This window comes from Peromyscus maniculatus, chromosome 1 (genome assembly GCF_049852395.1).
Source record: "Peromyscus maniculatus bairdii isolate BWxNUB_F1_BW_parent chromosome 1, HU_Pman_BW_mat_3.1, whole genome shotgun sequence".
NCBI lineage: Eukaryota > Metazoa > Chordata > Mammalia > Rodentia > Cricetidae > Peromyscus > Peromyscus maniculatus.
Genome location: NC_134852.1, coordinates 113,252,314 through 113,276,972, shown reverse-complemented (window position 1 = coordinate 113,276,972; position 24,659 = coordinate 113,252,314). Strand labels below are relative to the sequence as shown.

Below are 24,659 nucleotides of genomic sequence, written 5' to 3'. Positions count from 1 at the left end.
CTGGATCTCACTTGGTAGCCCAGGCTGACCTCGAACTCACAGAGATACGCCTACCTCTGCCTCCCAAGTGCTGGGATTAAAGGCGTGAGCCACCACCGCCCGGCTTATAAGGATTAATTTTAAATTTATTAAATTGTCCAGAGTAGTGTCATAAACTTAATAAAGATTAACTGCTGTCATTGTTATTACTGTTGCTAGGGGCTAAGGTGTTATTATTTTTTTCTCTCTTTTCAGATTTAGCTTCCTGAGCAAACCTGTTGATGAGAACCATCAGCAGGATGGAGATGATGACTCTTTTGTATCACGTTTTTACACTAACCCTATTGCCAAACCCATCCCTCAAACCCCAGAGAGTGCCGGAAACAAAAATAACAGCAGCAGCAGTGTGGAAGATACCATTGTGGCTTTGAACATGCGTGCTGCTTTACGCAATGGACTTGAAGGAAGCAGTGAAGAAACGTCTTTCCATGATGAATCATTGCAAGATGACCGAGAGGAAATAGAAAATAACGCTTACCATATACATCCAGCAGGTCAGAGTCACATGTTTTATACCTTTGAAATAGTTTACTTTATAATTAATGATGTAGTCAGAGGAGCTCACTTTTTTTTAATATATTTTATTTTTTTATTTTTATGTGCATTTGTGTTTTTGCCATGGGTGTCAGGGTCTCCTGAAACTGGAGTTTCAGACAAGTGTGAGCTGCCATGTGGGTGCTGGGAATGGAACTCAGGTCCTTTTTAAAAATAGTCAGCACTCTTAACCCCCAAGCCATCTCTCCAGCCCAAGAGCTCACTTTTTATATCCTGTCTACCTAACTTTAAATTCAAGTGTAGTGTGGTCTATCGACTACCTACCATTTTGTGGTATGTACCCATTAAAAAAGAGGGCTCTATAGTAAATAAAATCTATAAAATTTAGGTTAAGCAAAGTTAAGTAGACTTCATTGCATTTTAAATGTTTTTGTTTTTGTTTTTGTTTTTGTTTTGGTGGGGGCTGCGTTTCAAGACAGGGTTTCTCTGTGTAGTTTTGGTGCCTGTCCTGGACCTTGCTCTGTAGACCAGGCTGACCTCAAACTCACAGAGATCGCCTGCCTCTGCCTCTGCCTCCCAAGTGCTGGGATTAAAGGTGTGCCCCATCACTGCCCATTTTGTTTTTCTTTTATGGGGGGGATGGAGTAGGAGTTTTGCTCATGTTTTCTCAGAATTTTCAGTGATCCTTCTGTGTCTGCATCCTAAGTTCAGCACTCAGTAGTAGGTGGAGAAAAGAGGCTCAGAGACTCAGGGTCTCAGCTTCATAGTAACTTGAAGGCCAGACTGTGATGCATCAGACCCAGTCTCAAGAAAAATCAAAACAAAAACCCAAACTTGTTTCATAGAAATTTTTACTCCTTTATTTTGTTTTTGTTTTCTTTTTTTGTTTTGGTTGTTTTTTTGTTTTTTTGTGGGTTTTTTTTTTTGTTTGTTTGTTTGTTTGTTTTTTTGAAACAGTTTCTCTGTAGAACAGGTTGATTTTACTTGAAGATCCACCTGCCTCTGCCTCCTGAGTTTTGGGATTAAAGGTGTGTGCTAACATTGCCAGGTGATAGAAACATTTTTTATGTGAAAGTAAAATGAATATTACTAAGAACTGTTCTACCCAGGATAATCACAATATTTTCTGACTTTTGGTCACAGGCATTGTTCTCACAAAAGTTGGTTACTATACAATTCCATCTATGGATGACCTTGCTAAAATTACCAATGAAAAGGGAGAATGCATTGTTTCTGACTTCACCATTGGTCGTAAAGGTAGGTGTGAGTTTAGCAGTGAGTATGTAACTCAGAGATTGCATCTTGCTTTTGTAATTAAGGGCAGCACTTGATTTTAGAGTCTGTTTTTTCCTGTATTTAGTTCCTCCTTGACTTTGAAGAATAGAAACATTGACAAGTAACAAAGCAAAGAAAACTGGAACTATGTAACATTTGGGGGCTTAGACATACCTGTTTGAGTCTTATAATTATTTGTTTCGTTATAATTCTTCAGAATTAAAAAAAACTTTAAGGTTGGAGTTGGGGATTTAGCTTGGTGGTAGAGCGTTGGCTAGACCCTGGGTTTGGTCCTCAGCTCAAAACAAAAAAACTTCCAAGGTATATTAATTTTAATACTTTAGTTCAGTTTCATACTATTAATTGTTACAGATAATTTTCTTTGAACAAATTTGCTTTGTGATACTGTATTTTAAAAGGGCTCAAGTATTTTAATTTACGTAGCAGACTGGGAACTTAGGAAGATTTGAGGCTAGCAAAAATGTAAACTGGAGGTGTTACATCTGATAACAATGTAATGCCATTCCTCTTTCCCGTTCTTGTCATATTTAGGAGGCAGGAAGCCACTTGATGAATTTCTGGAAGGTTTAAAATACTGATATTACAGGATACGTATTCTTGCTAATCACTACAGATTAAAAGGTTTTGCTCCTTTTATATAAGATCTTTTTAACTATTTGCTTTGAATTTTAGGGTATGGCTCAATCTATTTCGAAGGAGATGTGAATTTGACAAATCTAAATTTGGATGATATTGTACATATCCGAAGGAAAGAAGTTATTGTCTATGTAGATGATAACCAAAAGCCACCTGTGGGTGAAGGACTAAATAGGTATGAATTTATTTACATATTGAAAATAACAAGCTATTGGATTTTTTCTTCTATAAACTTGCTATAAATTGTAATTGTTTCTTTACTTTTATTTGAATGTATAAGTGGTAATGATATACTGTCACTTTAAGACTCATACCTTTTCCCTAACAGTAATGTCCAGGTGCTGCTTCAGGAACTTTCAACACTGGAAATTTTCTTTTGCTTTGGTTTAATTTTGCTTTTCAGAGCTAGGGATTAAACCAGGGCCTCATACATACCGGCAGTCAATTTGCCAGTGTGCACCAACCCCAAAAAGGTGTTTGGTTGTTTTCTGTATTTCCTCTTGTTCACTTAACTCTTTTGGGAGGGGAGGATTTTTTTTTTTTTTTTTTCCGAGACAGGGTTTCTCCTTGTAGTTTTGGTGCCTGTCGTGGAACTCACTTTATAGACCAGGCTGGCCTTGAACTCACAGAGATCCTCCTGGCTCTGCCTCCCGAGTGCTGGGATTAAAGCCGTGTGCCACCACCGCCTGGCATTCACTTAACTATTTTACTGTGAGATTTTAACCTTTGCTTTGTCTTGGGCATTTTATTGCCATATATTGCTTGGGGTGGGGGTTAGACAAGGTCCCACACTACAGCCCTGTATGGTCTTCAATTCAGAATGTACCCCAGCTTGGCCTCGATTCGGGTAGTCCTGCTTTAACCTCCAAAGTGCTGTAATATTGTTGTGTGCTACTACACCCATCTTCTTCTGAATTAATAGATTATTGGTTGAATTCACATTTGCAGAACCCCAGTACAGAGTTGTGTTTCCCAAAGAATTGACAATAATGGGGATTGGAAGTAGGGGGTGAAGGCAAAACAAAATAATCTTTTTTAGAAAAAGATTTACTTTAGGATCATGAAATATTTTACATGTGTTCATGATTCATAGGTTGCATTTAATTTTTGACTGCTAAGAACGTTAATGGATGAATCGATCAAGTGTGGCATGTACATACAAGGAATTATTATTCAGCCTTATAAAGAAAGGAGGTAATTTGGAATCAGAAAGATCCTGAGGCCAGCCTGGGATTTGCAGTCTATCTGGGGCTATAACAAGAACCTTTTTTTTTTTTTTTTTTAATCCCAGGACTTGGGGCAGAGGCAGGCAAATCTCTGAATTCCAGGGTAGCCAATGCTACACACTTAGAAACCCTGTCTTGGGGGTTGGGGGGAGAGTATAACAAGAACCTTTTTCTAAAAACCAGAAATAGCAAAAGGGAGGAAATTCTGACACATTTAATATGGATGAACCTTAATATTATACTAAGTGAAATAAACAGTCACAAGAAGATAAATACTGTTAATAGAAACAAAGTAGAATAGTAATTACAAGGAACTACGGGGAAAGAGAAATGGGGAATTAATTGCTGTATTAATTTTCCATTGCCAATAACACAATATATAAATTGAGTCTTGAGAAAAGAATGCTTGTTTGGAGGGTCCAAGATCAAGTAGCTACATTTGATGGTTTTCTTCCCAGTCCTGAGGAAGTATAGGGTACCACATGGCAAGAGACAGGAAGTACAGGTATGAATGTATAACCACCTGCTTTCTCTCTTCCTTATAAAGACAAAGGGATTCAGTTAAGAGAGCTCCACTGTAATGATTCGGTCTAGTCAGAACTCTTCCCAGAAGCCCAAGGGTCCCCTTTTGCCTGCCTTCTAAGGAAGATTTTAGCACATGAAGCCTTAAGGAGTACACAAACCATAGCTAGTAAATACGGAGTTTCAGGTTTATAAGACTCTTTTGGAAATAGGTTGCCCAGCAATGTGAATAATCTTTTTTTAAACATACTTTTTATTGCTATAAGAGCCTAGAATAAAATGTTCAGTAAAAGCAGAATGGGGGCTCTGAGAGATGATTTAGTGGGTAAAGGTGCTTGCTTCTAGTGACCTAAGTTCAATCCTTGGGACCTACACTGTGAAAAGAGAGGGGACAAACTTATTCAAGTTGTCCTCTGACCTGCACATGAACATCACGCTGCATGCACGCACACATTATATCGTTACTGTTATTTTAAAGCAGAACAGAGGGTGAGGGTGTAGCTCAGTTGTAGAACATGTGCTTAGCATGAATGAGGCCCTGAGTTTCATCTCTAGCACCACTGCTTGCTTCTTCTGCAGCATGACCTCGGCTCTAAATAGTCTTAACAGTACTGAAGTATCTGGTTAGACTAGTTAAGTTGATAAATTTCATATTAACTTTTTTGCCACAATAAAAAAAGTAACCTTAAAATCATCTACATAATCATATGCTAATCCCTGTCCTAGGTAAAAGGCATGTAAATGAGGACATAGGACCTGAACCCTGATACTGATAGAAGATACATTATGACAGTTGTATCAATATTCAATTTTATTTACCATATTCAAAACACATTTACACATAAAAAGAGTAATTTATGCTGGGCGATGGTGACTCACGCCTTTAATCCCAGCATTCAGGAGGCAGAGCCACGTAGATCCCTGTGAGTTTGAGGCCAGTCTGGTCTGCAGAGTGAGTTCCAGGACAGCCAAAACTACACAGAGAAACCCTGTCTCAAAAAAAAAAAAAAAATGTATCTATTAATTTATTAAAAGCTAATGAATAAGAAGTATTGTTTTTGGTTCTAAACTCAAGATGTTTATCTGGGCAGGCTCTAGTAAGCTGCATCTCCAGCCCACTGGCTGTTAGTAGAGTAGCACATTTGTGACCTACACTTCAGTGTTACTAAAATCAGACTGTAAATAACTGGTAATACTATTACAATTTAAATGAATGCCGTCTTACTCTAGAACTATTTTGAATTAGTTCAGATAGAAGTGATGCCGTCTTAAGCTCTTTAACTACTTTGGAGGTCACTGTGTAGCTGTGTGTGCTTATGAGTTTGTTTATGTGAGTGCATGTGCCTGAGAAGGCCAGAGGCATTACTTCCCTCTGGATCTGAAATTACGGCAGTTGTGAGCTGCTTGATATGGGTGCTGGGAGTGTATGCTCTTTTTTTTTTTTTTTTTTTTTTTTTTAAATATGTGTGTGGTATTTTGGCTACACATGTGTCTGTACACTACACTACGTAGTATTGTCCTACGTGGTATTCTCAGTTTAAAAGAAGCTGTGACAGATCCCCTGGAACTGGAATTACAGACCATTGTTAGCTGTCGTGTGTGTACTGAGAAGCAAACCCTGGTCTTCTGGAATAGTAGCCAGTGCTCTTAACCATTAAGCCGATTTTCTTCCCCTGCAGTATGCACTCTTTTGTTGTTGTTATTTTGTGTTTGTTTTGGTTTTGTTTTTTTGAGACAGAGTTTCTCTGTAACAGCCCTAGCTGTCCTGGAACTAGCTCTGTAGACCAGGCTGGCTGTTCACAGAGATCCGCCTGCCTCTGCCTCCTGAGTGCTGGGATTAAAGGTGTGTGCTGCCAGCACTGCCCTGCTGAAGTATGGATTCTTAATCATGGAGTCATTTCCAACCTCAAGACGCAAGTTTTGAAACACCTGCAGAATAGTTCACTTCCTTCTTCCTTTCCTCTCTCCCTCTATGTTGGTATTTTGTTGTTGTTGTTGTTGTTGTTGTTGTTGTTGTTACTAATTTGGTTTTAATTGTTTAAATTTATTTTTATTTTATCCATATGAATGTTTTGACTGCATGTATGTCTTTGTATCATATGCATGCAGTGCCCCATGAAGGGGGTTTGAGATATCCTGGAACTGGAATTATAGATAGTTATCAGCTAATGTGTTTTGGGAATTGAACCCAAGTCTTCCGGGAAAAGTACCTGTCAGTGTTCTGTGTTTTGTGTGACGATCAAAGAAGGAGAGTCACTCCAAGATGCAATTCGGGCTCTGTGGCAGCAGGGAGGAGCAGTTTCAAGGAGCTGAACCTTGAACAGCTGTGCAAAAGGCAAATTTATTGACTGTTACACAGAAGCTGACTTTTGGGTAAAACAAGTTCCTCATACCAAAGCCCCTGGTCTACTCTATATGTTTTCTGAAGAAAAGCATCACACTCCTGTAACTTTAGTCCTGATTGTGTATTGTTTGCAGTACATAATAATGCAAGATGCTCCTGGTGTGCCAGGACTATACCAAAGTCGTGAAAAGGCTGTGATCTTCAGAAAAACAGCTGTTAGATAACAGAGAACAATCACTTCAAGGCCCAAGTACTTCAGGAAAACATTCTGAAATTTACCCTAGATACAGAGAAAACAATTGTCTCATCCTAATGTTTACCCCAGATACAGTGATTCTAATTTTCCTCTACAGTACCCAATGATCTTAACCCCTGAGCCGTCTCCATCCCCCTTGTTTGTTTTTTTCAGGTAGTATCTAACTCTGTAACCCAGGCTGGCCTGGAACTTCCTTTGTAGACTTGACTGCCCTCTGTTTCTCCCTCCTGAGTGCTGGACTTAAAGGCAGGAACCTCCATATCCAGTCTCAGACCTATCTTTGCTATTTATAGTGGTGTTAGTTGTATCTCATAGTGGGTCTCACTATGTTTTTTTCTTTATCTGGGGAAAAACATCTGTTTTGTGTATATACCACTTCTTTTATCCATTCATCAATGATAGATATCTAGGCTGGTATCACATCTTGGTTTTTGTGTGCCTATGGTTCTTCAAGTATATATATGACCAGGAGTGGTATAACTGGGTCACATTCATTGTAGTTCTATTATTTGTCTTTTCGGGAAAGCCTCAGGCTTCCATAGTGGTTACATTTCCATTTGTAAGTATAAATCGTTTCTATTTTGCCTGTTTACACTTCACAGAAAGGCTGAAGTTACATTGGATGGAGTTTGGCCAACAGATAAAACATCCCGGTGTTTAATAAAGAGCCCAGATCGACTTGCTGATATCAACTATGAGGGGAGATTGGAAGCAGTCTCAAGGAAGCAGGGAGCCCAATTCAAGGAGTACCGACCTGAAACTGGTTCTTGGGTGTTTAAGGTATAGTTACTTAGCCCAGTTCCAACTTTTGCCCTCATGAAATGAATTCATAAGAAATCTTTGTCTCTTTGTAAAGTAGGTCTTCAAAAACACTTTGTGAGTATATGTATCAATGTCAGATGTCTTCCTCTGTTGCTCTTTACCTTATGTTTTATTTTTGTGAGACGGTTTCACTGTGTATCCCTGGCTGACCTGCAGCTGGGTTTGTAGGTACTGTCCTTGAACTCACAGAGATCTGTCTGCTTCTATCTTAATGCTAGAATTAAAGGCATAAGCCACTATACCCAATTCATCATTTTGTTTGAAATATCAACAGAACCTGAAGTAACAACTGAACCTGAAGGTCTCTAATCCTGGAAGACTGGCTGGCCAGCACCAAGGCCCAAGTGCCTCTGCAGTGCTGGGATTGTAGTTATGGTGGCTATGCCTAGCTTCTTTTTGTTAGGGTAGGGGGAGGATCTGCTGGACTCAGGTACTCAAGATTACATGGTGAACACTCTACCAACTGAGCCATCTTTTTAGCTCTGATAAATGCAACAATTCTTGTGTGTGTGGTAGGGGCGGGGGTTACAGAAGATGTCACAGTGTACAAGCACATGTCAGTAGACAACCTATTGGAGTCTATTCTCTGTACCTATACCAATGTCCCAGGGATCAAAATCAGATTGTCAGACTTGGCAATAGGTACCTTTACCTTCTGAGCCATCCATCCATCCATCTCACTGACCTTGTCATTTTTACTTCTAAACACTTTTGAAAGTGGAGAGGTTGGCTGTTCCTTGTTCTAGATAATCTTACCCAATGGTTTCTTCTTACAGGCTGGTTGGATGATTTAGCTGGTTGAAAGCCCTTGTGTAGGTAGAGAACAATTAAGTAGTAAATGTCAGAACCATGGATGATTGCATTTTAAATCTTAGTGTTTTGTTTGGTTTCCTTTGGTTTTGGTTTTTCAAGTCAGGGTTTTTCTGTGTAACCCTGACTGTCCTGGAACTGGCTCTGTAGACCAGGCTGGCCTCAAACCTCAAGTAGATCCACTTGCCTCTGCCTCCGAAGTGCTAAGATTAAAGGTGCACACCACCACACCTGGCTCATTGTAATATATATTATATAGCATATATTAATTTAATTTTGAGCCACTATTATGTGCACTGAAAGCTGTCAAAATCATAGAAAAGTAACACACTGATTAATATTTTGCTTTACTTTAATTATTTAAAATTTATATATATTTATTTATTTCTATGTATTGTGCCTTTGGAAGCAGAGCAGGGTATTGGGTCCCCTGGAGCTAGAGTTTTACAGACACTTAGGAGCTGACATGTGGGTCCTCTGGAAGACCAACTAGTACTTTCAAATTGCTGAGCTCGCTCTCCAGCTCCTGCTTTAACTGTTTTAATACCTCTCCTTTTGTCTTTTTTCAAAGGTAGATATTATGGAAGAAAGCACTGTTAAAAATTAACTTTGCTGGGTTTCTTTTCTTCTTAGGTCTCCCATTTTTCTAAATATGGCCTTCAGGATTCTGATGAAGAGGAGGAGGAACACCCACCCAAAACTACTTCAAAGAAGTTGAAGACTGCCCCTTTGCCCCCTGCAGGCCAGGCAGCCACTTTCCAGATGGCTCTTAATGGCAAACCTGCAGCTCCACCTCAGGTAGAGAAAGGACAGTGAATGTGAATGGAACAGTGATAAAGAAGGCAGAGCAGTCCCTCAGCTGCTCAGCTGCTCAGCTGCACAACCCTGGGACCTGACACGTACAAGGGAGGCTGAGGTGGTACGGGCTGCTAGTGTTTACTCAGCAGTTAAAGAATTCTCTTGCTGTTTCGATCATTCTTCTACAGATTGTAATTCTCAATTTTTCTCATTTGGACTTGTAATTTTTTTGAGGTAGCATTTTGCTTGTGTAGGGTTGATGTAAATTCAATCCTACTTGTATTGACTTCATGATGTGCAGTCTGATCTTGATCTTTACCTCCATTGCTTTTTAAAAGTCCGATTAGCTTTCTATAAGAGTTTTAAATTCCATTTTCTCAAGTTGTTGGCTTATACTTCAATTAAACCCATGATACTGTATTTTAATAATCTCTATGAAAATAGATAATTTTAAAAAGCAAGTAAATTATTTAGTGTGTAGAAAATAGGGACTGTGTTGTTTATTACAAATATTTGTATCATATCCTTTTTCAGTATTGTTAAACCAGTATAAACTTTTTGTCCTTACAGGGAAAGGTTTATAAATTAATTGAATGCCTACTGGTAAAGAGATTTACTTTCATTTGGATGTTATTTATACTCAATCAAGTTATAGAAATATTTTTAACTTACTGACATACTCCCTCCAAGAAGAGTTGTTTATGGGACTTTGTAAAACACCCTCTACCTCTCAGCTGCTACAAGCAGGACTTTTGGGATTTTCCATGCTACAATTCTTTCAGCTGCTCAAATGTGTGATTTTTTTTTTTTATGATTTATTAAATAATTTCTGGGGAGGCACTTTCTGGAGAATATTGTGTGTGTTCACATTTATGTGTATAGAGTGGAAGGGGAGGGTATGATAAACATGAAAGTTGAAACTGTTGACTTTTAAGGATTTTTTCTTTGTTTGTTGTTTTTGGTTTTTCGAGACAGGGTTTCTCTGTGTAGCCCAGGCTGGTCCTGGAACTAGCTCTGTCGAACTCCTAGAGATCTGCCTGCTTTGGCTTCCTAAGAGTGCTAGAATTAAAGGCATGCGCCACCAATGCCTGGCTGACTTTTTTTTTTTTTTTTTTTAGCGTTTTACTATTCCTTTATTTTATTTATTTATTTATTTAATTTTACAATACCATTCAGTTCTACATAACACCCACGGGTTCCCCTATTTTCCCCCCTCCCACCCCCTCCCCTTACCCCCCAGCCCACCCCCCATTCCCACCTCCTCCAGGGCAAAGCCTCCCCTGAAGACTGCGATCAACCTGGTAGACTCAGTCCAGGCAGGTCCAGTCCCTTCCTCCCAGACTGAGCCAAGTGTCCCTGCATAAGCTCCAGGTTTCAAACAGCCAACTCATGCAATGAGCACAGGACTTGGTCCCACTGCCTAGTTGCCTCCCAAACTGATCAAGCCAATCAACTGTCATACCTATTCAGAGGGCCTGATCCAGCTGGGGGCCCCTCAGCCTTTGGTTCATAGTTCATATGTTTCCATTCATTCGGCTATTTTTTTTTTTTTCAATAGTTGAGTAAAACCGAAATTTATTATAAACCACAGTCGTCCTAGGGACCTCCATGCTATATATATAGCCTCCATGGTTCTATGGGTTGTGGTCTGATTGTTCTTTATTTTATATCTAGAATCCTCTTATGAGTGATTACATACCATGACTGTCTTTCTGGGTTTGGGTTACCTCACTCAGGATGATTTTTTTCTAGTTCCATCCATTTCTGGCTGACTTTTATAATCTTTGTGCTTTTTAAAATATCCCATTAAAAACCTCTCCTAATAAATCTGTAAATGACTTAGGAGCCAGAGGAAGGCAGATCTCTGAGTTTGAGGCCAGCCTGATCAACCTGGTAAGACATTCTCGAGAAATCTGTAAGTGAACATGGTTCTTTTGTTTGTCTGGTTGGTTGGTTAGTTTTTGTTTTTTGTTTTTTTCTTCCCTTTTTTTCCCGTTATTTTAAGACAGGGTTTCTCTGTGTAGCCCTGGCTGTCCTGAAACTCACTTTGTAAACTCAGAGATCTGCCTGCCTCTGCCTGGGAAAACATGGTTATTTTTTATTTATCTATCTTTTTTGTGTCTGTGTGACTCCTATCCCATATTTTTTTTTTTTTGCAATCTTTTCAAAAAACAGAATCAAATAGCGTTTTGTTTGGTTTTTTTTTGTTTTGTTTTTTTACTTCCTGCTGATAAACATATTATGTAAGGTATTAAAGATATGACAGGAAAAAAGCTTCATCTGAAGTTAAACAGAACAAATTTATGTAATACTGGCATTTAGTAGTCAGCTTTAATCACCAGAATCAAACACTAGGGGAAAAAAATCTAAATTCCTGAAATGACAGTGTAGTAGGCAAGCCTCATCACAAAACTGAGAGCAAAAGCTGTCTCAGGATGAGTTCTAGCCAAGACAGGGCTGGTAAGGGCTCAGATTGGGCAAATAGAATACAGTGAGCAGGGGTACTGTGGGGGAGAGAAATTGATGGGCAGTGAGTGAGCAGGGAGGAGAGAAAAAAAGATGTTTTGTTTACATTAAGCATTATGAAGACTTTGCTCTTAGTGTGTTAGCAACATGGGGCTCTGGAACACTCCTTCCTGTTCTCGTGACATTTGAGGGACTGGCTAATTATTAGTATTAGTTGCTTTACTTGGCCCAGGAAACTACCTGAACTATCTGAATGCAGTGAGAACAGATGGCACATTCATTCTTTTCATTCTTGAGTCAAAGTTGCTATTGTCACACATCACACTGTTGCATTCTTCTCAGAGAGACTGATTTCCATCAGGTGCTCCTGAGGTCTGATGGAGGACTCCCTCAACCCCACTCCCACCCTCCAAGTATAGCACAAATGGAAGGTTGTTTCTTGAGCTGTTTAAGAAAGTTTGTATTTTAAGGGTCACATTTATACAACACTGCTTTTTATCCAGTAGTCTCCCTGTTTCCAGGGGGTCTATAAACCTTACCTTTGCTCCTAAAAAAGCAGGTATGACAAAGCAACCAGAACATACATTTTGTATGATCTTCTGTAACTTTTAGGTGAGAGAAAATGTTGATAGATCATCCTTGCCTGAAGGTAAATTAAAGCTGCTGTGGGAAAGTTGTTTTCTGTAGTTAATAGTTTCAAGCTCCTGATTTGAGATTCGAGTTTCCAAACGACTGATTAACAGTCTGGAGAGCTTGACATTGGTTCTTAGATCAGCCATCACTTCAGTCAGTTCCATGGCACTCCCATGGGGTTCAGACGTACTTAATTTTCAATAATTCTCCTCAGCTGATGGAGATGTATGGGCAGATTTTGAAACAGAAAGACCTGAAAACCTTTGACACTCAGGTAGACATAAATGGAGCTTCTACCCCAACCTTATAATTGAAATGAACCTGACTTCAATAACAAGAAGTCAAGATAGCTTTCCCAGAAACATGTTCAGTCAGTAAATTCTAAGAAATGTTTAAAAAAATATATGTATGAATATTTTGTCTGCATGTCTATATGTGTATCTATTGTATTCCTGTGCCTGTACAAGACCTGAAAGCACCAGATTTCCTGGAACTGGTGTTATGGACGGTTGTGAGCCACCATGTGAATACTGGAAATCTGGGTCTCCTGAGAGAGTAGCAAGTGCTCTTAACTGCTGAGCCATCTCTACAATCCCAATTTTAAAACTCCCCTCAACTCCAAGAAAAAAGTATCAGGATTCAGGATTTCGGATATAAGATTTGTATATGCTGTGACTTGAAATAAAAGGACACTATTCTAAACATGGAAGAGTGAGTGTGTGTGTGTGTGTGTGTGTGTGTGTGTGTGTGTGTGTGTGTGTGTGTGTGTGTATTGACAATTTTCTTTCAGATATTAATGGACATGTTGATTTTTCCTTTTTTTTTTTTTCCCTAGACAAGGTTTCTCTGTGTCACTTTGAAGCTTGTCCTGGAACTCATTCCGTAGACCAGACTGGCCTTGAGCTCACAGAGATCCACCTGCCTCTGCCTCCCAAGTGCTGGAATTAAAGGCATGCACCACCACTGCCTGGCACTGATTTTCTTACTAAACATCAAATATAAGCTAATATAATTAAGACTTATTTCCTCATGCAGAATTTTTTTAGTGTATAAATAAAAGACACAAGCCTTTGAGACCCTACTGTGTTAACTTCTTTTGAAGAGAACACAGTATTATTGGCAGGTAGTTTTCAAACAAAACTTACATGAAAATACTCTTTACAGTTAGAAGACAAGTTTTATTGGAGGTGGACAACAATAGTAGTCATATTGGACCAAATTAATTGGCTGAAGGGATAATATTAACTATATTAAAATCTGATCTTGGGTTGGTCATTTATTTATTTATTTTTTACATTTAAGAACACCTGAGTTATTTTACTTTTCCCTTGGAATTAAGAAAGTATGTATTTCAAGTCCTGACCATGTTGATTAAATGTAGAAGGTTCTTTTGAGTGTGAAAATTAACCTTTCTTGCCGGTTGCTGGGTGCATGCCTTTAATCCTAGTGCTCTGGAGACAGAGGCAGGCAGATCTCTGTGATTTGATGCCAGCCTGATCTATCTACAGAGCGAGTTCCAGGACAGCCAAGGCTACAGAGAGAAACCCTGTCTTGAAAAAAAGAGAGAAAGAGAAATCGTAGCAGACTAGACACTTCTTCAAAGTTAGTTTTCAGAAGTCAGAATGATAAAAAATGCTGTAAGCTGAGGAAGAGTGGGGAGAAACAACTCCTGAGATCTGTGGGAAGGAAAGATATTTACTGGGAAAAGTTGACTAGGTATCATCTTAACTTCTTTTTCCTAAGTGTAATCTCTTGAAGACAAGATGTTTGGCTTCCTCCTAAATACAAGAACAGTGCATTATAAATATTACATATAGAAATTATCTATAAAATGATAATCTGAAATACCGAGGATAGGGTTCACAATTGAAAACCTGTTATCTAAGACAGGGTTTTTAGAAGTCAGAGGTCCTCTTGCCTCTGCCTCCCGAATGCTGGGATTAAAGTCGTGCACTACCACCACATGGCCAGGATTTCTTAAAAGATTTATTTTAGGGTAGTTTATTGAAATTTCTTAGGTATATTCTACTAAAGTCCATGCACGGGGATTCCCAGAACGTTGCTGTTTCTCAGCCGTATGGTATTTCCCTTCCTGCTTGTCCATTCACCAGGCAATGTCATCTACCTTTAATGGCTGTGTGGGAAGGTGGAACACAGAAAACGTCGATCTTCAGCACTCTTTCGTCAGTGTGTCCTGGATCCCCTTGTCTCTAATCTGGTGTTTTATAGAATCCTCCCACTTTGCCTACAAGTGCTGTGGGTAAGGGTTTCTTGGTGCATGGTTATCCCTGTGTTAAGCAGTATAGTAAGTTGGTACCATTCTTCCTCCATCTTCACCCAGCTGTCCTCAACCCTTGTCCTTTTATGGTAAGTTGCTTTTTTTGTTGTGTGCCAGATACTCTATTAGATAGAAAGCACAAAGCATGGGTTCATTGAATGTGGAACTTAATTAGCTGATGTGCTTGTTACTAGATACAGAAAACAATCTACCATAATTCCTGTTTTCAAGCCTTCACTGCCTGGCAGATCAAACATGTAAGAAATAATAAATTTTGGTACATGATATTAAATAATAGGAAGTAGCAGGTACTATGGAAGCCAAAACCATATGGTATCCTTCTGATAGGATGGGGAGTATCGTAATGTTTGTTGAAAGGGAACTCTGGCTGAGTGTGTAGCTCACCTTAGCATGTGCTTACAGCATGCACAAGGTTCTTGCTTTCATTCCCAGTACCATCGCTCCCCAAATGCGTTGTAGTTGCCAGGTGTGGTACCCCAAACCTTTAGTCCTAGCACTTGGGACGCGGGTGAGTGAATCTCTGAGTTTGAGGCTAGTCTGGTCTACATAGTGAGTTTCGGGGCAGTTAGGACTACGTAGTGAGACCCTGTCTAAAGAAAAGGGAATTTACGGGGTGACAGTTTTCCCATAATTATTAGCATGGGAGCATCATTCCAGGATTGTTTTCACTGGACCCACTGCTTCACCACTGAGCTCCCGTCCCCGCGGGTTTAAAGCATGGAAGTCGTTTGGCAGTGCCTGTTGTCGAGCCCTTCCTTCTGTGTCCTTGAACAGGAGCTTTGGGGACATTACCTGGTTTTGTTAAAGCAGTCTCTGGATAATGTCTGCACTTTCAGTGGCAATACACCTTGTACCTTAATGCAGTTTTTTTATAATTGTTCATGGGGTGGGTACCACTCATTCTTTGAGTAAGGATAATTGTTAAAGGAATGCATATAGAGGAATAGCTATAGTAAATGTCCAGTTAAAGAAGAAATTGAGAATGTTGGTTAACGGTGGGTATTTTTGTCCATAAAACTTTTGTTAGCCAAGTGTGGTGACATATAACTGTAATGCCTCGGCACTGGGGAGCCTGAGACAGCAGGATGTGTGTTCAAGGCCAGCCTGGCCTACATAGTAAGACATTGTCTCCAAAATAAATTAATAAAGGTACAAAAATGTAAATGTTTTTATTTCTAGGTGTTTTGCCTGTGTCTGTACTCCTTGTGTGCATTACCTTCAGAGGCCAGAAGAGGGCATTGGATCCCTTGGGAACTGTAGTTACAGACCAGTGTTAGCTGCCATGTGGGTGCTAGGAATCAAACCTGAGTCCCCTGTAAGATCAGCCAGTATTCTAACCACTGAGCCATCTCTCCAGCCCCTGCAAAACTTAAGTGACATTGAAACCCTTGTCTTAAAAAAAAAGACTTACTATATAACAGCATTCATTTAAAATGTAACATAAAAAAGGCCACTCATGAAAAAAAAATCAGCCAAACATTGTGCAGCCATCATATATGTAAGTTATAGCTTGGTAAGAGAAATATTTAATAGTATCTTTTGTCTTGAAAATGTTCCATACATTGTTGCAGTCACTTGTTAACACTGTACTAGGTTCTGTGTGTGTTTAGGACATACGATACAAATATGTTTTAAACTAGTTAATTTATAGTGCACTTCCATTTTATAAGCATTAACCTTTTACCATAAGCTATCTTGTATGTGTGGTGTGTGTGTATGCATGTGTGTGGTACACGTGTACAGGTATGTATAGAGACCACCGAGGGTTGGTGATGGGTGTCTTCCTCTCACTCTTCACTTTACATCTTGAGACAAGGTTTCTAACTGAACCTGGTGTTCACCATTTGGCTTGGCTAGCTTGCCAGCAAGCTTCATAGAGCCTTGTGCTTGTGCCCCACAGCCACTGACTTCTTATATTGGTGTTAGGGATCTAAACTCAGGTCCTCGCACAGTACTGACTGAGCCATCTCCCTAGCTCATCGTTAATTATTTTGCCATTATTTATCTTTAAAATGCTTTATAATGTAAATGTAACTTTTTGAAAACAATTTCTTTTTATTTTATGAACACTGATTGGTATTTTGCCTGCTTGTCTGTGTGAGGGTTTCAGATCCTCTGGAATCGGAGTTACAGACAGTTGTGAGCTGTCATGTGGTTGCTGGGAATTGAACCCAGATCCTCTGGAAGAGCAGCCAGTGTTCTTAACCATTGAGCCATCTCCAGCCCCGTAAATGTAATTTTTGATTCTTTAAAACATAAAAAGATTATTCTCTGATTGGAAATGTCCTTAATACTGTTATTATACAGGGTATACAGAGAGACTCTGTCTTGAGAAACAAATAAAACAAAACAAGAAATGTAAAGTTTGGGGCTGAAGAGACCCAGATTTGGATCCCAGCACTCACATGGTGGCTCCTAGCCATTTATAACTCCAGTGCCAGTGCATCTAAAGCGTCTTCTAGCCTTTTCTAGCACCAAGCACACAAGGATGCTTGTACATACATGCAAGCAAGCAAACACATTAAATACAAAAAAAAAAAAAAAATGGAATTATTTGTGGACTAAGTATAATTTGGGAGAGTGCCTATGCTTAACAATTGTGCCTCTTTTCTCTTCCCAATTACCTCCAACTCCAAGTCATTGGGAGGGCAAGGTGACACTCTAAATCAGGAAATTATGGTTGCTAACAAAGGAAGGTACAATATAATCTTTGCCTCTGAAGACCACTGTTTGGGCGTTGACTTAGATCGTAGACCCTGCCTTATGATAATTCCAAAAGGATAGTCCATAAGCCATTTGTGTCCCAGATACTTAACAGAGACAATTAATGTTAAATCCCTCTTAGCTTTTATCTCTTGGAACATGCAGAATATTTCTAGATCATACTATGAGTAAAGTTTATCTGATCTACCATGAATCTGTTTGGCTTATTTTAATGTTGCTTCTCTTGTTTTTGCTGTCTGCAGAGCCAGAGCCCAGAAGTGGAGCAGTTAGGGAGGGTTGTGGAACTGGACAGTGACATGGTAGATATCACCCAGGAGCCAGTTTTGGATTCTGTGTTAGAAGAGAGTGTGCCTGAAGATCAGGAGCCTGTGTCTGCTTCAACACACATTGCATCTTCACTGGGAATTAATCCACATGTCTTACAGGTGAAGTTCTGGCACATCCTTACTATGGCAGAAAGCCAAACTTAATATTTAATCTCTTGTATAACATCATATCTCTTCTTTGATTATTCACTTAAGACTGTTGAGAGTTCAATATCTCCTGGAAAAGGAAATAGGCCAATGTCACAGGCCTCATTTTCCCATTCAGTAAGGAAGCTTTATATTGAGGATGAGAAGGTGATTTCTGTTTTTACTGCATAAAATCAAAAGATATGTTTTCTCAGCCAAGTTTTGTCACTTTACTACTTTGACTTTAGACGACAGATTTATCAACTGCCAACATTAAGTCCTATTAAATACCATAACTTTGTCTACAGTGTAGTGTTGGGATTTCAGACGTAGACACTTCAGAAACATGGTCAATGCATGCTGAATTTCTCTCTTCCTCTAGCTGCAGCTTTTTTTTTTTTTTTTAATGTATTTAGCTTTTGTCTTATGCTTGACTTTAAAATCATTTATTCAGCAAATAATAGGGACCACTGTGTGCCAGGACCTGGTGGAACAGGTAAATACAAAGCAAAGAGTGCAGGACTCCAGTCCTTTGGGCACATGTAGTGTAGTGATGTGGTGGTCACAAAAATGCTGTACTTGTTCTGGACACAGGCTTTAAAGAAACAGCTTTTTGTTTTGTTTTGTTTGGCTCATATAAACTGCATTCTTCTTTTATGGTCTTTAATTTGTGGGAAATAGTCATTCTATAGATACTGACTTTTTTAGATCATGAAAGCATCATTGCTTGTTGATGAAGAAGATGTAGATGCCATGGATCAACGCTTCAGTCACTTCCCCTCCAAAGGAGATACTGTTCAAGAAATCTGTTCTCCTAGACTCCCCATTTCAGCCTCCCACTCAGCAAAATCCCGCTCAATAGGTACAGTATAAAATACGCTGTTTTTCAAGAAACTGTTGAGTTAGATCCTATTTCTCACATCTTTTAACCTGAATGGATTTCCCTAGCACAACTACTAAAAGCCATATGAATAACAATAGACATGGGAGATTGCTATGAGTTTGAGGTTAATCAGAGTAACACAGCAAGACTCAAGGAGCTGAAGAGATGGTTCAACAGTTAAGAGCACTTGTTCTTGGAGAGGACCCCCAATTCAGTTCTCAGAACCCACGTGGTGGCTTATAACCCTCTGTGTCTGGTTTCAAAGGATCTGACACCCTCTTCTGGGCTTCCTAGCCAACAGGCACACACATGGTGCATATTTAGGCACTCACACATACGCATTAAATAATTTCTTTTAAAAAACGTAGATGGGTCAGTGAAGTAGCTTAGTATATAAAAGTGCTTGCCACCAAGCGTGATGACCTGAGCTTGATCGCTGGAATTCACATGGTGGAAGGGAAGCCCTCCATATGCTCACCATGGTACATGCATGCCACCTACATGCACACACAAGGTAAATAACGTTTTAAAACAAAACAGAAAAAGTGCAGACAGTGGCAAGTTTTTAAGCACCTGTCCCCTGCTTTCACTGGTCAGCTTTGATCCCCAGACAGTTTTTCTTTCATGTCATCAGTACATAAATAATATGAGGTATCTATAACATCTAAGACCTATAAATAAGAGAAAACATGCAACATTTGTATATCTGAGACTGATGTAATTCAGTGTATATAATTATCTCCAGTTGGATCTGTCATTTTTAAAATAATCCTATTGCACATTTGTTTTTGTTCTTTTAATTTTTTAATTTATTTTTATTTTATGTACGTTGGTGTTTTGCCATGGATATTGGGTCCTCTGGAACTGGAATTACAGACAGTTGTGAGCTGCCATGTGGGTACTGGGAATTGAACTTGGGTCCTCTGAAAGAGCAGTCAGTGCTCTTAACCACTGAGCCATCTCTTCAGCCCTGCACATTTGTTTTTCAATAAGGATATGACCCTTGAGTTTTACCCAGGCTTTCACCCAGTCTTGCTACTGATAGCTTTGTATATTAGAAAGGTTACTTTGGCCGGGAGGCAGTGGCACACGCCTTTAATCCCAGCACTCAGGAGGCAGAGCCAATTTGAGTTTGAGGAGAGTTTGAGGCCAGCCTGGTCTACAGAGTGAGATCCAGGACAGGAACCAAAACTACACAGAGAAACCCTGTCTCGAAAAACAAAACAAAACAAAAAAAAAAAAAAGTTACTTTGCTGAGTCTAGTTTCCTCACCCTTTGGTTTTTTCAATACAGCGTTTCTCTGTGTAACTGCCCTGGCTGTCCTGGAACTCTCTGTAGACCAGTCTGGTCTCGAACTTTCAGAGATCACGTACCTCTGCCTCTTGAGTGCTGGGATTAAAGGGATGTGCCACCACCTCCCAGCCCAGTTTCCTCACTTTTAAAATGTGAGTGGTAATGATAATGCTTACTAATTAAAGCTACTGAAAAGCAAAGTGTACACATCTTTTATTTTTAATACTGTTATTAACATTGTAATCTTCAAGGGATTTTTTTGTTTTCTTTGTTGTTTTTGTTTCTTTGTTGTTGTTTTGGTTTTTCAACATAGGGTTTCTCTGTAACAGCTCTAGTTGTCCCAGAACTTGCTTTGTAGACCAGGCTGGCATTGAACTCACAGAAATATGCCCGCCTCTGCAGGCATTGAAGGCATGCACCACCACACCTGGCTGTTTTTTCTTTATTAAACCATTAAAGTTCTTGCTTTGATTTCATGCCTGAAAAGGTAATTATTATGGGCTGGAGTAGTGGCTCAGTGGTAGAGAGCTTGTACTGCTCTTACAGGGGACTCGTTTGATTCCCAGCATACACAGGCAGCTCACAACCACCTGTAACTCTGGTTCCAAAGGGATTGGACATGTGGCATCCACATGCAGCTACAGTCATGTTGACACACCTACACACATATACATAATTTAAAATAAAACCTATTTTTTTAAAGTAATTATTGTAAGCCAGACAGTGGCACACTTTAATCTTAGTACTAGTGAGGCAGAGGCAGTAGGATCTCTGAGTTCAAGAACAGCTTGGTCTACGTAGTGAGTTCCAAAACAACCAGAGCTATATTGTAGCCAGGTATGGTGGTGAGGCCAGCCTGATCTACCTTGTCAGTTCTTGGACATAAGCTGCATAATGACTATGTCTCCAGAAAACATAAACAAAAGTAACGGTTGTAAAATCTGACTGAATATCTTCACCCTTAGTGATCTTTGTTATTACTGAAGAAATAAACTGTTGTTTAGAGTCTTTTCTTCCTTGTTTCAGTTGGTGGGTTGCTGCAATCAAAATTTGCAAGTGGAGCTTTTCTTTCACCAAGTGCCTCTGTGCAAGAATCTCGCACTCCTAAAACATCATCTCTAATGAATGTCCCATCCACTTCCCCCTGGTCTGTACCTCTGCCACTGGCCACTGTGTTCACAGTGCCCAGCCCAGCTCCTGAGGTTCAGCTGAAAACAGTGGGAATACGTAGGCAACCAGGCCTAGTCCCTCTTGAAAAGTCTGTTACATATGGCAAGGGGAAACTTTTGATGGACATGGCCCTATTCATGGGACGTTCCTTTCGGGTTGGTTGGGGCCCCAACTGGATTCTTGCTAACAGTGGAGAACAACTACATGGTTCCCATGAACTGGAAAGTCAGCAGGTTGCCGATTCGATGGACTATGGATTCCTACCCAATCCAGTAGCTGTTAAATCGTGAGTTATATTTCCTGATGCTTTTGGGGAATGACAACATTGAAATTGGGGGCTGTTCTGTTATCAGCAAAACCCAAGGTCAGCATGCTACTTTGCGATCTTTCTATATAAATTTCTTAGCCCACGTATAAGTCTTTCGTGTAATTTGTACGCCAGTATTATACACATTCCTATGTAGTCCCTGCAATTAAGTCTTCTGGTATTTACCATACAGAATGTATTGAGTTTACACAAAATACGTACAATTTTCTTAGGTGTTTTTTATAATACATAACAAGCTTGTGTACATTTACTATGGATTAAATGAATATGATTACTTATTTTTGAAGTTGATTTTTGGAAAAATAAAAATCATCAGTGTCAGGCTGGAGAGATGGCTCAGAGGTTAAGAGCACTGACTGCTCTTCCAGAGGTCCTGAGTTCAATTCCCAGCAACCACATGGTGGCTCACAACCATCTGTAACGACATCTGATGCCCTCTTCTGGCCTGCAGTCATACATGCTGTATACATAATAAATAAATAAATCATCAGTGTCTTGAACCTCACAGTCCATTCTAAATTTAGTAATTGCCCCTAGATTATGGTATTATAATATCTTGGAGATTATTAATATCTGACTTCATGCTCATCTCAATGTAGAGCATTTCTAGGCTTGGAGGCACATACCTGTAATCTCATGCAGAAGAGATCACAAGTTGGAGGCCAGACTGAGCTGTATAGCAAGAATCTAAGAAGAACCTATCTTAGAAATTCAATTGCTAGGATATAGTCCAGTGGAATAGTGGAACAGCACTTTCCTAGCATGCCCTGGCTTCATTCTCTAGAACTTCAATTTACAACAGAAACAAAGGAGTAATTTTAGAATCTGGCCATGTGTGGTGGTATACACCTATAATCTAGTCACTCGAGCGGTCATAGTCTTTCTTGGCTACATATCAAGTTCGAAGGCTATGTGAGACCTGTCTCAAAAAGTATAAGCTTGGCTTCATAACTTTTGACATCTAAGTATTTGCAAACTAGGTATTCCTCATACAGCTTTGGCCTTTGGGTTTTGTATTGTCACCACAAGTAAGTGATGAAACCAGTAACTACTGACTCCCATCCACAGTTGTACCTTGAGCTGTGCTGTAGCATTACAATTCATTGGTCTACTCTACATTGTATCATTTATGCATTATTTTATAAACATCAGTATTGGTCATTAGAAATTAGAGTTTATACATATTTATATAAACAGTTCTTAATATTTCAATCCATCTCATTAGTCCTTTTAAGATTTAAGAAAGCCGGGTGGTGGTAGTACACACCTTTAATCCCATCACTGGGAGGCAGAGCCAGGCGGATCTCTGTGAGTTCAAGGCCAGCCTGGGAAACAGAGTAAGATCCAAGAAAGGCGCAAAGCTACACAGAGAAACCCTGTCTCAAAAAACCAAAAAATTTAAGAAGCTGAGGCTGGAAAGCTGGCTGAGTAGCCAAGAGCATTTCCTACTCTTCTTCGGAGGGCCCAGGTTTGCTTCCCAGCACCCACATTGGGCAGCTTTCACTGTAACTCTCAGGTTATCTGACACCTACTCCTGGCTTCTACAGGCATCTTCTGCCTCTGACCACAGCATACACACATACACTACATACAAATAAATCTTGAAAATATCATTTCTGAGGGCCATGAATGTAGCTCTGTTGGTAGAGTGTTTGCATAGTATGCTCAAGGCCCATGGTTTCATTCCCAGCACAGCATAAACCCAGGATGGTGGTCCATGCCTGCATGCCTGTAATCCCATCACTTAGGGAAGTGGAGGCAAGAAGTTGAGAGATTCAATGTGATCCTTGCTTACATGATCCAAGACCAGCCTGACCTACATAAACCCTGTCACAAAAAAACAAACATTACAGTGAAATGCTTTTTATTCTGTTGGAAGTCAGCAAAGGTTGGTTGTAGGAAAATTTCAGCCGTTTCTTCATTTTCTAACTCATTATTGTTTCTCCTAGTCTATCTGAATCCCCATTCAAAGTTCATTTGGAAAAACTTGGTTTGAGACAAAGGAAGCTGGATGAAGATCTGCAGTTATACCAGACGCCTCTGGAGCTCAAGTTAAAACATAGCACTGTGCATGTAGACGAGCTGTGTCCTCTCATTGTCCCCAACCCCGGGGTCTCAGTCATTCATGATTACGCAGATTGGGTTAAGGAGTCACCCAGAGATCTGCTGGAAGTACAGAGTGAGTACACATCGTGCTGCTAGCCTTTGATGTCCCAGGAGTCAGGTTAGCAGTAGCATATGTTTCTAGGAGACGTGAAGTTTGGATTTATAATTATCATTGTGTCAGGAGATAGCAATTGTTATTTGCCCTTTATCATTATTATTGGCATGTGCTAACTGTGCGTGTGTGTCTTAGATGCTTTGATTATATTCACCCTCTCTTATCCCTATTACTTTATCCCTTACTGTCAGGTATATCTTCCTGTCTGTTTTTGTTTTTCGAGACAAGGTAGCCCTGTGTAGCCTTGGCTATCCTGGAACTCAATTTATAGAGCAGGCTATCCTCTAACTCAGAGAGCTCCTCTGCCTGCCTCTACCTCCTAAGTGCTCGGGTTAAAGGCATGTGCCACTAAGCATGGTTTTTCTTTCTTTTTATAATGTCCTTCTTTCCTAAATTCCACTTATAAAAGAGAACATGGAATTTCAATTTTATTTTGTTTTATTTGGAGTCTGGCTTATTTTGGTTACCATGCATTTACCCGCAGATGCCCTAGTTTAATTCTTCCTTATTGCTCAGTAAACCTCCGCCATGTATATAGAGCACACTTTCTCTCTCCATATACCTCTGTTGATATCAGTCAAGACTGATTTCCCTGACCTGCTGTTTGAAATCAAGCTGCAGTCACAGTGGCTGTACAGGCATCTTTTATGAGTTGACTTTCGTCCTTTGGGGTAAGAAGTCATATGGCTAAATCACACTGTAGTTACATTTTAATTTGTTCAGGAACCTCCATACTTGTTGCTATATTGACTGGACTAATTTACATTTCTAACAAGAACACATAAAAGATCCTTTTCTCTACATGCTGTCAACCAGTATTTGTCATTTTTTGAATGGTCTGGTTTTCTTTTTCTTGATGTTAATGTTGATCATTCCAACTGGGGTGAAATGGAAACTCAAGGGATTGAGTCTTGATTTGCATTTCCCTAGTAGCTAAAGATTTGTA

General features: G+C 39.6%; 1 protein-coding gene across 21 annotated transcripts in view; it reads left to right on the top strand.

The window, feature by feature from the left end:
- Nup98 (nucleoporin 98 and 96 precursor) overlaps positions 1–24,659 on the top strand; it is a 107,460-nt gene that overhangs the window by 65,325 nt on the left and 17,476 nt on the right. For 12 of the 21 annotated variants that reach the window (XM_076548931.1, XM_076548959.1, XM_076548936.1 and 9 more), the window contains 10 exons: positions 235–533; positions 1,678–1,791; positions 2,503–2,641; positions 7,417–7,594; positions 9,080–9,244; positions 14,816–14,878; positions 17,609–17,791; positions 18,527–18,680; positions 21,021–21,450; positions 23,442–23,671. In XM_076548931.1, coding sequence (XP_076405046.1) covers positions 235–533; positions 1,678–1,791; positions 2,503–2,641; positions 7,417–7,594; positions 9,080–9,244; positions 14,816–14,878; positions 17,609–17,791; positions 18,527–18,680; positions 21,021–21,450; positions 23,442–23,671 — 1,955 coding nt within the window. Of the gene's footprint in view, positions 1–234; positions 534–1,677; positions 1,792–2,502; positions 2,642–7,416; positions 7,595–9,079; positions 9,245–14,815; positions 14,879–17,608; positions 17,792–18,526; positions 18,681–21,020; positions 21,455–23,441; positions 23,672–24,659 lie in introns of those variants that run through there. The other 9 variants (XM_076549026.1, XM_076548977.1, XM_015986825.3 and 6 more) reach the window with 2 other exon arrangements.